Raw genomic sequence first — 12,665 nt, forward strand, 5'->3', positions numbered from 1 at the left:
TGTTAGCTGCTGTTAGCTCAGTTTGTTAGCTGCTGTTAGCTCATGTTAGCTCATGTTAGCTCAGTTTGTTAGCTGCTGTTAGCTGCTGTTAGCTCAGTCTGTTAGCTCAGTTTGTTAGCTGCTTTGAGCTCAGAGCACTAGGGAGTGTTAGTGTTTGTACCACAGGCATTTTGGACCACTGGGAAGAAGAAGAAGAAGAAGAAGAAGAAGAAGAAGAAGAAGAAGAAGAAGAAGAAGAAGAAGAAGTTTATAGGCTCAGCAGCTTTTATGGACATAATGGCAGAGGAGAATAAAGCGAAGAGGACGTTGACGGAGGAAGCTAAGAAGAACTTCTGGTTGGTTGGCCACGTGTTCTTATTTACCTGAAGTCCTTCGATTGCCAGTTTCAGGATGTTGGGGGTGAGCTTGGAGGCCTGTTTGAAGGAGAAGTTGCTCCAGTCGATGATGAGGATGAAGCCGTTGATCTGGAGCTCCGGGTTCTCTATCAGAACCTCCAGAGAGAGCAGGATCGCCCGCAGGATGTCTGTGAACGAGTTCCTGATCGAGGAGGAGGAGACCGTGTGTGTGAACAGCTAATCAATAGTTAAAGAGAGTGTGGCGCTCTGCCACGCTGTGACTCTTAACTACAACTGGCTGTGTGTGTTCTTGTCTATTTTTAGTCTAAGTACAGAAATGACTCATTAGGCTCTTGATGTTTCCAATCGATACTGAGACCTGTGTGCGTTACCTGCTCTGATCCCAGTTGGAGGCGAACAGGATGAGGATTTTTCGGCCATGCTGGTCTGGAGTCTCCAGTACGCCCGGGAAACCATCCATCAGTGCCCGCTTAATACCCGGGTCGTCCACCTGAAACACGCCCAGAGAAGAACCACTTGAACTGAGTACACTGGCATCAACGATTCAAGATGCGTCTTCATCGTTCAGAGCGTGGAAAGACCTTGAAGCTCTGGAACATGTCGAGGTTCTGCTGTCTGAACTGGAAGTACTGGGCCAGCAGTCTGAAGGTTTCCACCTGATCGAACTTCCTGGCTCTCAGGAAACGGAGGATGAAGTCGTCGTCCGTTCGCAGGAAACCGATGTCTGGCCGCGTCACGATCATGTCCCGCACCTCGAGGTGACACAGACGGAAACACAAGACATTTAGTCCTGAAGTCAAGAGACAAGAGGAACTGCAGCGGTTCAGAACAACAACGACCGTTTACGACGAAGACTTCCCAGATGGTTCTCTGTAACAAACCACCTGGCGGAGTCAGTTTTGTTCGTACTCGCACTAGAGCACCGATTGTAGATCAATCCGCTGCTGAAAATAGTTCCCCACTTTCAGCAGCTGCTTTCTCAAATCTCAAACTCAAATATTTACGAGATGTCTCCAGGTTAAGACCGGTCCAAATAAAACCTGAATTTAATCTCCATATCTAAGAGGCTGGAAACAGGGAGAGGAGTACTTTAAGGATGGACTGATTATTAACTGTGTACCTGCTGGATGTCCTGATGCAGAGTGTCCGGGTTCTCGTTCAGCTCTAAGCGAGCCTTCTCCGTCGTCTCGGAGCTCAGGCCGGCGTGCAGATGCGTCATCATGGACCTCGCTCTGGTTTGGTTCCTCACGTAAAGTTTGGTTCCAACGTTTGATGACCGCTGTCGTTGTTCTCGTCGTCGTTGTTGTACAATCTTTCAGCTCAGTTGTTAATTTGTCTAAGTAGTAAATCGAGTCTTTGCCCTTTTTGTCTGTTACACAATCTTATTTGCTGTCTGTGATCTTAAATTCAGTATTCATGAAGGCTGTAGCATGACCGAAACTCCTCAGTAGGACAATCATGGCTGTCTTCTTCTACATCGTCGGTTCTCATGAAGCTGAAGGTCGTCCCTGTTTTTGGTTTTTGATGCTGGATTGAAATGTTAGGAGTTCGTTGCAGGTTTTCAGAGTGTCTCCGTCATGGCAGGGTTAATGAAAGCACCTGAAGAAAAGACAGCTCACGTCCTTTTTGTCATGACTTGTCCTCCCGTTCGGCGTCTCACGGCTCCCTCCTCCTCCTGCTCTCGCTCATCTTTCAGGTCCTGGCCTCAGGTTTGTATCAGACCACGTCCACTCTCTGCTCCGTCATTGCTGGAGGAGTCCTGCTGTTCTGCGCTGGGGTCGTGACCCCCTCGGTGGGGTTGTTGGAGAAAGGTCAAAGGTCAGTTAAGGCAACTGGGCTCCTCGGCCTAGAGGAGAGAGGAAAACAGTTACATTTAGTCAGTGAGACAGTAAGGACAGTGACAGCTGTAGAGAGGGACAGATGTGTCATGTCCAGCTGTTGGTAGTGTTGTAGAGGAGGTCCTCTCTGAAGAGCTGGAGGTCTTCAGGAGGTCTGTGAAGGTAGAGAGGGACGCCCCTGATCTGGTAGGAACTGGTAGGACGTTCCACCAACGGGGAACAACAGACAGAAAAGTCTGGACTGTCCTGAGAGGACAGGTGGCAGAGCCAGGAGGAGGTAACATCTGTCTGTGTGAGGACGTTCAAGAACCAGAGACTGCTTTGTCGTCAGCGTTCGAGTCGGGTAAGGCCTGATTTTACTGATGTGGTGAAGTGCGAAGCGGCACGATTAGAGAAGGTTCGACTCAACGCTCGGAAAGTCGAGTGTCGGACGCTCGGTCGCCATTTGGGAACACGGGCTTTGAGAAAATGGCGTGACGTCAGTTGTATTTGTGTTTTACATTTCTATATTTTGGCAGAGGTTGGTGCTGACGCTCCACACAAGTTGCAGTCTGGTGAAGAAGAAGCAGTAAATGTGATGACACAAATACACTAACAATAACAAACTTCATGAATATCCAAGTGGAATGACTGAATACACTGTTTGTCAAACTGTGCTGTGTGACCTCGTTGTGGTAGTACTTGGAGGAATCTTTGACTAAACACATAATACTATAAAAAAAACTGATTCAACATCAGCTGATACGTCACTTTCATGCAGGTGGAGCTCGCATGCACATCGAGACACGAAGTCAGGTGGAGGTCAGAAACGGTAAAAGCTGTAGTTGCCAGAATATTACCGTAATAACTGCGGTGTAACCTTTTCTAATATTACGGTGAAAGGATGTTAGTACTGTGGATTTAACGCTTAAGGTTTGTGTTTCATATTTTTCTAAAATATGGCATTAAATATTACAGTGTTTTACTGTATAATTAACCGTTTTCAATATAAAATACTACTTTAATCTGTATGAATGTCCTTCAAATGGAAAACACAGTCATACTTCATGACATGTTTCATTCACACCGTGTCCGTCCTGTGTGGACCTGTCTGATGGTGGAGAGCTGAAGATGTTCTGAGGTTGCACATGACGTGAAAAGTTTGAGAAACGCAGATTTAATAAATAAATAAATGAATAAATAAATAAATTCTCGCTGTAAGTCGCAGCCCCCCCTGCTGGACAGACTCTGCAGCGCACCGACCTGTTTATATATCGGTCAGTTTAATCTGTCCAACATCTTTTCATTTCAGTTGTTACTGCACGTGCTTCACTCAGCAGATGTCGGAGCATCGTGCATCAGATCTCTCTCCACTTCTATCTCCATCTCATGTCGGGCTGGGACAGGAGGGGGGAGGTGGAGATGACCTCAAGCCCACCTGCTGTAGGCCCAGCGCACACCCCCAACCCGACCCCATCTGTCCAGTGTGTGTGTCCAGTGTGTGTGTCCAGTGTGTGTGTGTCCTGTGTGTGTGTGTCCTGTGTGTGTGAGGCAGCAGGATGGAGGATCAGATCCTCGAAGGTCCCTCAGGAGCCTGATTTACATTTTCCACCGCTGACATCAAACATGAAGCCAAATAAAACCAAACTCATGATGTGTGTGTGTGTGTGTGTGTGTGTGTGTGTGTGTGTGTGTCCACCAAATGTCCTCACATTTTCAGAGCATCGTCCGTGTGTGCGCTGGATACTCACAGGAAGAGACCCGCTAGGTGTGCTGGTTGGATCCCGGCCGTCCTGGCTGGCCCGTCGGCCCTCCGGTGGTGGTGCTGTTGGTGTTGGTGGTGCTGATGCTGGGGACGGTGGCGGTGGTGGCCATCAGTATCCCGCGGACGAACAAACAAAAAAAAAGGTTTCAGTCCAAATCCAAAGATCGAATCAAACCGATTGAAACAATGAGACGGGAGGTCCCCGCAGGCTCAGCCCGTCCGGTGGCTCCGTGCGGGCATCAGAGCGCGAGGAGGACGGCGCAGCATCACTGATGCGTTTTCACTTTGTGAGAAGACGTCAGGATGCTGCGAGCACGGCAAGGACCCATGAAACACACACACTTCCGCTCACTGCTTTCAAAAGAAAAAATACACCGGGTTTTATTTTGAAAAGATTGTTATTTATTAGATAGATAGATAGATAGATAGATAGATAGATAGATAGATAGATAGATAGATAGATAGATAGATCTAAATTTAAATGTGTACAGAGAAATTAAATATATAACTGTTGAGAAGTTAACCCGTGCTAAACATCGATACAAAGACTTTATAAAAATAGAAAGTGACTGTAGAAAAAAAAAGGTTTTATAGAAATATGAGTTGAACTACAAATGAGGACAAAGGACTATGTGCAGTTACATTAGGCTGTAAACTGATGAATGTCACAGCATGTAGCAGAGGTAATAATCATAATAATAATAATAATAATAATAATAATAATAATCAGAAATACTTTATTAATCCCTGCAGGGAAATAGTTTCTGTTACCGCAGCTCCCACACGGCATGAGATAGTAAGAAAAACAAACTTTAACACTACACCACCTTACACATATCCTGTTTTAACACTATATACACAGTTAAATAGAACCAGTAAGAGTGAACTATGCAGTATATAAATCTAAAACCTCATAAAGAATTTAGGAGGAGTTGTACAGACTGATGCTCACACAGACAATAATAATATAATAATAATAATAAATAATAATACTATAATAATTAAAGTTCATGACATAATGTACACAGAGCTATCGACACACCCAAGCTTAATTTTGTCTATTTGTAGGAAATATTTTATTTATGTGAGACAGGTTTTATGTTTATATCTAAAGAACATTACACAAATACACAGAACACACAGTGTCAGGTTGTGCAATAACAAAATCCACTGTACCTGTACATTATGCATTTCCACTGTTTACATTCAGTGATTTTATAATAAATAAAATGCTTCCAATCAGGTCTCTGGACACGATTTAGTGTTCTTTTATTTGAAGCCATACTCTGTTTCCGGTCTCCATCCCTGTTAACTTGACGTACTGAACGCGCCTGCACAGCAGCTGACGGCCATGCGCGTTCACGAGTCAACCTGGACAGATTGTTGTTGTGCGCGCACACGCAGTGGCCCGGTGCGCGCAGCGGTACACGCACCTTATGTGCACATAGGTTACAGGAAGTCGATCTTAAAACAAAATTAATTATATTATCAATTTGCTTAAATTTATCACAGTTGAATGTTTGAATCCACGTTTATTTAATATTATATTTAATATAATTAATTAATTAATTCATCACTCTGTCATTCGACTTTTTACACTACCTTTTACACTCTGTACCTGAACAAATACTGGAACACACACTTCATATCATATGTGATATGTGTTATTAAACCATATTGATTTTATATATCATATTTATACAACATCTTATTTTCGTATTTACATATTCATAGTATATTATGTGTGTGTGTGTGTATATATATATATATATAATATATAATAGATATATATATATATATATATTATTTTTTATATATATATATCTTAGTTAGTTGTGTATGTTGCACACCTGCACAGGCTAAGTATATCACAAGAGATGCTGGCTGCAGACCTCCACTGTCAGGCCCGGAAATGCAAGGGACACATTTCAAAATAAAATCGTGAATGAATTTGTAATGCACTTCCGGTTTGATTGTTTCCTCACAAATGAATTTTAGTAAATAATGACATAAAATCTTTCAATTCCCGGTCTATGTATATATTGTTTTTATAGTAAACTATTTCGGGATCTGGTTATTATAGACACAGATTAAATGTTAAATATAAATATTTCAATATTTATCATCACAGTAAACATGTTACACACATTAGTAGCTGTAAACACTCAGCATTAGAAAATACATACGTTGGTTTGGTGCTTACATAGGAGTAGGTAAACATTTATAATCATCACTTTAAAAGTTACATACGTTGTTTTTGGTGCCTGTTTGTTTCCCAGATATATTAGTGTGTGTGTGAATGGGTGTATAAGAGACATTAACTTAAAGAACTTTGTAGAAAGGCGCTTTATGAAGTTCAGTCCATTTCCTGTTATTAGTTTACGGGCAGATCTGCCACATCCAATATGGCGGACGCGTTAACGTAACGCAGCAACGGACCAACCTGCTCAGTGAGGCGTCTGAAAATCATTTTCATCTGAAAATGAAAATGACCCTCTCAAAATGTCCTCTCCACCTCCCAAAAACGTCATCACTTCCGGGCCTGACAGTGGAGGTCTGCAGCCAGGTGCCTCTCAAATATATGACACATTTCTATATGTATCTCTTCTATATGTGAGGGCTTTTATTGTGAAGGCGTGCCGTACAGCCGCCTCAGAGAGTGACGCGCTTCCTGTTGTGCTCAGCTGTGAATCAGTCCGTGACGTCGTCTCTGTCTGTCCAACCTTTGAGATCATTAACATTAAAAATAATTTTATTATTCATTAATCACCTTTATTTCAATTAACGGACCCATCGCCGACAGCTTCCTGTCCGTGTCACAGCGCGGGAATCGAACCTGCTCCCGGAGCTAACGTTAGCTCAGCGGCTAGCCACCGTGCGAGGAAAGAAACCGACCAACCGACCAACCGACCAACCGACTAACCGACTAACCGACATCAGCGGAGTCATGGATCCGACAGGAGTCACAGCGGGAGCTCCGAAGGTGAGCACGGGCTCTGGTGCTGGTGAGGCCGAGTTTGGCTCCCTGTGAGCGGACACGTGAGTCAGCAGCTGCCGCTCAGACCCCGGAGACATTTAAAGTTCAGCTGCCTCACGTCTGTTTATCTGTAGACACTGTGTCTCCATGGAAACGCGTTGATTATAAACAATCACATGTTTATTAGCGACCCAGAGGGGGCGTGGCTTCACACCTGAGCTGGACATGTCTGGACATGTCTCTGTGACGTAACAGTGACGTGAGGTTAAAGGTCAGGTGTGTTATCCCGAACACGTGACGTAACAATGAGGTTAAAGGTCAGGTGTGTTATCCCGAACACGTGACGTAACAGTGAGGTTAAAGGTCAGGTGTGTCCGGTTCAGCGAGCCGGTTCTTTTTGCTGTACTTACTATAAGGAGCCGAGCTTTCAGCTCCCAAACGACTGCTCACATTTTATTAATTGGTTTGATTAATTATTATTATTATTATTATTATTATTATTATTATTATTTATAGTGGCCCTTTGTCACTATCCGTGCACGCTGGTGGTTTAAAGGGCTTGTACGCGTGCAGGTGTAAACACAGCCAATGTCCAAACGTTACTGATTATATGTTGCAGGTTTATTAGGCCACACACAGACGACTCAATAATATATAATTATCATTATTGTTATTATTATTATCATTTTATATTTTTAAATGTTATTATATTTTATTTTATTTTGACATTGAAAAAAAGTTTTTTTTTTTGTGTGAGAACAGGCATGGCACGAGGCAGCGTGTCAGGAGACAGTGAGGTTAAAGACAGTCGATCTGGCCGTCAAAGAAGGAAATAGAGCTACTGCACGTAATCTTGGCATCCCGTGTTGATGCCGTAGTATTTTCAGGCACAGTTTGAAAAAAAGCTTAAATTTAAACTAAAAAAAATCTTCCGTACCGTCTTTCTGTGTGAATTCCTCATGTTACAGCGGCTTATATTCAGGTGCGCTCAATAGTCCGAAAATTACGGTACTTCTTCTGCGCTGTGTTGGTTCTAGTCCAGTTCTAACCACACCGGCTCCGCCGCGGTCCGGTTCAGAAGCGGGGCCTCGATAAAACACGTCGTGACAGACGGACAGAAGAGAAACTAATGAAGTTCGTAGCATATTTCCACATGTAGACGCAGATTTAGAAGGACATGAACCAGGGAAATGACCAAACCTGAGCGAGCGAACAAAGTGTGGAGGGATAGACGGAAACAGACGCCTCCTTTGAAGTGAATGGGAAACCTGCATGCAGCCTTTTTGTCCAACAGAGGACAGACCAGTTAAAGTCATAGAGAAACGTGTGTGTGTGTTTCACACAGAGTCCGTGGGGCTCGGGGGCCCCGGCGGCTCCGGCCTGCTCTCTGACTGACGTGATGAGTGAGCAGCTGGCCCGACAGATGGAGGAGGAGAGCGACGCCTTCCCTGCGCTGACGGAGTGAGTTTGAATGTTTGAGTACGCAGACTGTGTCTGAACGTGTGATCACATCAGGCTGACTCTGTCCGTCCGTCCGTCCGTCTCTCAGTCCCGCAGCAGATCTGTTGTTGTTGTCGGACGAGGTTTCCGATACGACGAGCGACCTGATGCTCGCCAAGATGCTGCAGATGCAGTTCGACCGCGAGTTCGACGATCAGCTCCGCCGGGAGGAGAAGAAGTTCAACGGGGACAGCAAAGGTAGAACAGCGAGTTTAACGTGTGGCAAAAAGACCGACCGCTGCTTCAGGTCAGTGACCGTCTGATGTTTGTGTCCAGTGTCCATCTCCTTCGAGAACTACCGCATGGTCCACCCGTACGAAGACAGCGACAGCTCGGAGGACGAGGTCGACTGGCAGGACACGAGACACGACCCCTACAGAGCCGGTAACAACCCGACAGAGTGTGGACGAGAGAAGTTACCAAACGTTACAGCTCATGTACTCTGAAACTCTGTGTGTGTGTGTGTGTGTGTGTGTGTGTGTGTGTGTGTGTGTGATGACTCAGAAAAGCCGCAGACCACGCCCAGGAGAGGCTTCACCGGGAAAGGCAAGAACATCACGACCAAACACGACGAGGTGACGTGTGGCCGCAAGAACACGGCGCGCATGGACAACGTAAGACTGTTAATACACGATCAGTCATCAGTATCTGTCCGACGACTGACAGACGGGTCCATCAGAAAGACACAATGATGACTCAGTAAGACAAAGACGTCCAGTATCGTCAGACTCAGTTTCAGGCTGATCAGTCAAATCAGATTTAGATTTTAATATTCAAATGTCGAAATGCCAAGACACACACAGACAGGATCACGACAGAGTCCCCCCCCCCCACCTCATCTCTGTCTTCCTCCCCCAGTTTGCTCCGGAGGTCCACGTCGGCGATGGTCTCGGCATGGACCTGAAGTTGTCCAATCAGGTGTTTAACTCTCTGAAGCAGCACTGCTACAGCGAGCAGAGACGCAGCGCCAGGCTGCACGAGAAGAAGGAGCACTCCACCGCCGTACGTACTGAAACACGGCAAACACATGACGCACCACACGGGCCGCCGTTTCTCCAACAAACCAACCACAGCTGTCTGCCTGTCTCTCCGCAGGAACAAGCCGTGGACCCTCGCACTCGTCTGCTCATGTATAAAATGGTGAACGCCGGCGTGCTGGAGAACATCAACGGATGCATCAGCACGGGGAAGGAGTCTGTCGTCTTCCACGCCAACGGAGGGAGGTGAGTGGATCAGCACGCTTAGATCAGAAACCTTTAAAGAACCCAGAGTCTGACCTGTGTGTGTGTGTGTGTGTGTGTGTGTGTCAGCCTGGAGGAGCAGCCTGTTCCTGACGAGGTGGTGCTGAAGGTGTTCAAGACGACGCTCAACGAGTTCAAGAACAGAGACCGCTACATCAAAGACGACTACCGCTTCAAAGATCGCTTCAGCAAACTGAACCCGCGCAAAGTCATCAGGCTGTGGGCCGAGAAGGAGATGCACAACCTGACCAGGTGAGCCCCGCCCTGCAGGTACGACCACGCCCTGCAGGTACGACCACGCCCTGCAGGTACGACCACGCCCTGCAGGTACGACCACGGCCTGCAGGTACGAACACGGCCTGCAGGTACGACCACGCACGTTCGCTTCCATCCACGACCACTGCGTGAACGTTAGGAGGTAGTTCAAGAGATGAGCAGAGCAAGATGATGTCATTAAAAGTGTGTGTGTGTGTGTGTGTGTGTGTGTGTGTGTGTGTGTGTCTTCAGGATGAAGAAGGCGGAGATTCCCTGTCCGGAGGTGGTGCTGTTGAAGAAACACATCCTGGTGATGTCTTTCATCGGTAAAGATCACGTCCCCGCTCCCAAACTCAAAGACGTCACGCTGGGATCAGAAGACATGAAGAACGCCTTCTACCAGGTCCTACATGTACGTACACACACACACACACACACACACACACACACACACACAGGTTGATCTGATTGGACGTTAAAGCAGGTGAACTCTGTCTCGTGTCTGTCTGCAGCTGATGCAGCTGATGTATCAGGAGTGTAACCTGGTCCACGCTGACCTCAGTGAATACAACATGCTGTGGCACGACGGGAAGGTACGGCCGCGAGCCAATCAGCTTCTTCTTCTCCTTCCTGTTCGTCCACACAGCTGCTCTAACATCTGTCTGTCTGTCTGTAGGTGTGGCTGATAGACGTCAGTCAGTCCATCGAGCCGACCCATCCTCACGGCCTGGAGTTCCTCTTCAGAGACTGCAGGAACGTTTCCACGGTAACGCCGTTTAAAGCTGCAGCGAATGTTTTTACGCTGGACACGGAGCGACTGTCCCGTCACCTTGTCCTCATTAAGGAGCAGAGTTTTAAATTTGTGTGTGTGTGTGTGTGTGTGTGTGTGTGTGTGTGTGTGTGTGTGTGTGTGTGTGTGTGCGTGCCACAGTTCTTCCAGAAGAGAGGTGTGAGTGAAGCGATGAGTGTTTACGAGCTTTTCAACGCCGTGAGCGGACTGAACATCCCTGTAGGTGCAGAGGACGAGGCTGAGTTCATGTCTGAGGTAACACACACACACACACACACACACACACACACACACACACACACACACACACACACAGGTCTGACCTCTGTGCGTGCTCTCTGGCAGATCGTGGCGTTGGAGAAGAGGAACGAGGATCACGTGCAGAAGCGAGGGAAGAAAACGTTCCCGGTGGGCTGTGAGGACGCCGGCCCTCCTTTAAAACCCGACGCAGACGACTAGCGCCCGCCCGGCTCGCTCTCTCTTCACGATCCCGCCGTGTTGAAAACGCTGTAAAGAGGTGATGAACAGAGGAGGAGGCAGCGTGGGCCTCCATCGCCTGCCACCACCCACTGACCCCACCCACCAACTACCTCCTTGAAGCAGGCAGGGCGGAGCGCCTCCTCCTGGCCGGAGGAAGGAGTTTCACCGTGACGGATGTTGAAGTCGGAGCGTCCTGACGGGCCACATCTCATCTCCTCATCAGTCCACACGGCGTGCTGATGATCCGTCAGAATAAACACGTTTGTTTCAGCTTTGTTCAAACTCTTCATTTTAAATTCTCGTGCAGAGTTTGAGGCGATGAGTCGGGCTGGTTTTTGTACGAATGAGAGTTAAAACGATGCAGAGTGTGACGATGTGGGTGAAAAAGAAAAAAAAACATGTTGGGTTTGAATATTTCACTCTGTAGGCAAAGATACGCTGACTAATGTTCTATTGATAATCTGAAAAGCTGCTTTTTAAAGGTCCAGCGTGTCTCATGGGGCTTTAATTCCAGAACCTAATCTTCAAACTGTCCTGATTCTTTTTGTCTTTGTTACCTTTTTAAAATGAGACGTTCTGCTCGCTGCTGTAGGTCGATCAGGACGGAGAGCGTGACGTGAGGGGGGGTGAATCCAACACACACTGAGCTCCTGTTCATCCTGTTGACACAATAACAATCTGTTCTGGTTCCGGTCCAATAGTCGAGTCTCTATGAACTCTACATTTAAATCTAAAGCTCAACAAATGAATTTAAATGAGAAAATATCTGAATGATAAACTTTATTCACAGTTTGACATGAAGTGTTTTGAAACCTCTCAGTGGAACGATGACAAATAAAGTGATAAATTATTAAACATAAATGCCAATAAAACATGAAACAGAGTTGGCATCAATAAAAATCTACATCCGACTCAAATCTGCCTCAACGCCTCTTTTTTAAAAATGAATTTTATTTGTTTATTTTGGCTTTTTTTCCACACATTTTATTATTTTTTTATTATATATTTTCAGTTTAAAAGTCCAGTTGTGTTGGGATGAAACTCTGCAGACTAGACGAGATATTAAAAGATGAAGCAACTTTTTGTTTATTTATTGTTTTAATATAAAAATTCTAACATTTGTTTTTATGTTTACAAAGTTACTAAAATCTTCAAGCACGTGATCGTCACACTGTCACATGACTCCCGGCACCAACAACACAAACACTTCCGAACTGACTCCTTCAAAATAAAAGCGCACAACTCTCCACAAATAGGATTTTTTTCTTGTGCAAAATCGAAAAACTAATGTTCCTGCTCCAGTTTGAACTGTGCTGTTCAATGAAGGAAGTTACAGAAGCCCTAGGCAGTCTTACATTCATACATGTTATTATTTAATGTGTTTTCTTGAGCTCTCGAGTTATTTATGTCAGAATAACATGAAGAAACAGAACAGAGGACTTGACAGGAGCAACATCTAAGAGACGATTCTTCATAGTGAGCGT

General features: G+C 45.7%; 2 protein-coding genes across 3 annotated transcripts in view; one reads left to right on the top strand and one right to left on the bottom strand.

The window, feature by feature from the left end:
• LOC104932206 (clavesin-1) overlaps positions 1 to 4,323 on the bottom strand; it is an 8,134-nt gene extending 3,811 nt beyond the window's left edge. The window contains exons 1-5 of the mRNA XM_010747376.3: positions 3,925 to 4,323; positions 1,477 to 2,202; positions 938 to 1,108; positions 728 to 846; positions 363 to 537 (exon numbers count right to left, since the gene is read on the bottom strand). Of these exons, the coding sequence (XP_010745678.1) occupies positions 363 to 537; positions 728 to 846; positions 938 to 1,108; positions 1,477 to 1,578 (567 nt within the window). The 5' untranslated portion in view covers positions 1,579 to 2,202; positions 3,925 to 4,323. The remainder of the gene's footprint in view (positions 1 to 362; positions 538 to 727; positions 847 to 937; positions 1,109 to 1,476; positions 2,203 to 3,924) is intronic.
• A 2,220-nt stretch (positions 4,324 to 6,543) lies between these two features.
• On the top strand, positions 6,544 to 12,098 carry riok3 (RIO kinase 3 (yeast)). 2 transcript variants are annotated; one of them, XM_027274208.1, is made up of 13 exons: positions 6,544 to 6,921; positions 8,261 to 8,376; positions 8,465 to 8,613; positions 8,692 to 8,799; positions 8,920 to 9,029; positions 9,274 to 9,417; positions 9,511 to 9,638; positions 9,720 to 9,908; positions 10,164 to 10,323; positions 10,424 to 10,504; positions 10,588 to 10,677; positions 10,843 to 10,956; positions 11,047 to 12,098. In XM_027274208.1, the coding sequence occupies exons 1-13, from the start codon at positions 6,886 to 6,888 to the stop codon at positions 11,158 to 11,160; spliced, it is 1,539 nt and encodes a 512-aa protein (XP_027130009.1). In that variant the 5' UTR covers positions 6,544 to 6,885; the 3' UTR covers positions 11,161 to 12,098. The 2 variants fall into 2 exon arrangements, with proteins under 2 accessions (XP_027130009.1, XP_010745677.2); XM_010747375.3 differs by having other exon boundaries at positions 6,550 to 6,921; positions 9,726 to 9,908.
• The last annotated feature ends 567 nt before the right edge of the window (positions 12,099 to 12,665 follow it).

Source organism: Larimichthys crocea, chromosome XXIII (genome assembly GCF_000972845.2).
Source record: "Larimichthys crocea isolate SSNF chromosome XXIII, L_crocea_2.0, whole genome shotgun sequence".
In the NCBI taxonomy this organism is placed as follows: Eukaryota; Metazoa; Chordata; class Actinopteri; family Sciaenidae; genus Larimichthys; species Larimichthys crocea.

Bases quoted from the DNA above. Each gene is read 5' to 3' on its own strand.
- riok3 (XM_027274208.1), top strand. From the start codon at position 6,886: ATGGATCCGACAGGAGTCACAGCGGGAGCTCCGAAG. The intron at 9,639-9,719 runs GTGAGTGGATCA...TGTGTGTGTGTG, and splicing joins TTCCACGCCAACGGAGGGAG to TGTCAGCCTGGAGGAGCAGC. The intron at 9,909-10,163 runs GTGAGCCCCGCC...GTGTGTCTTCAG, and splicing joins GAGATGCACAACCTGACCAG to GATGAAGAAGGCGGAGATTC.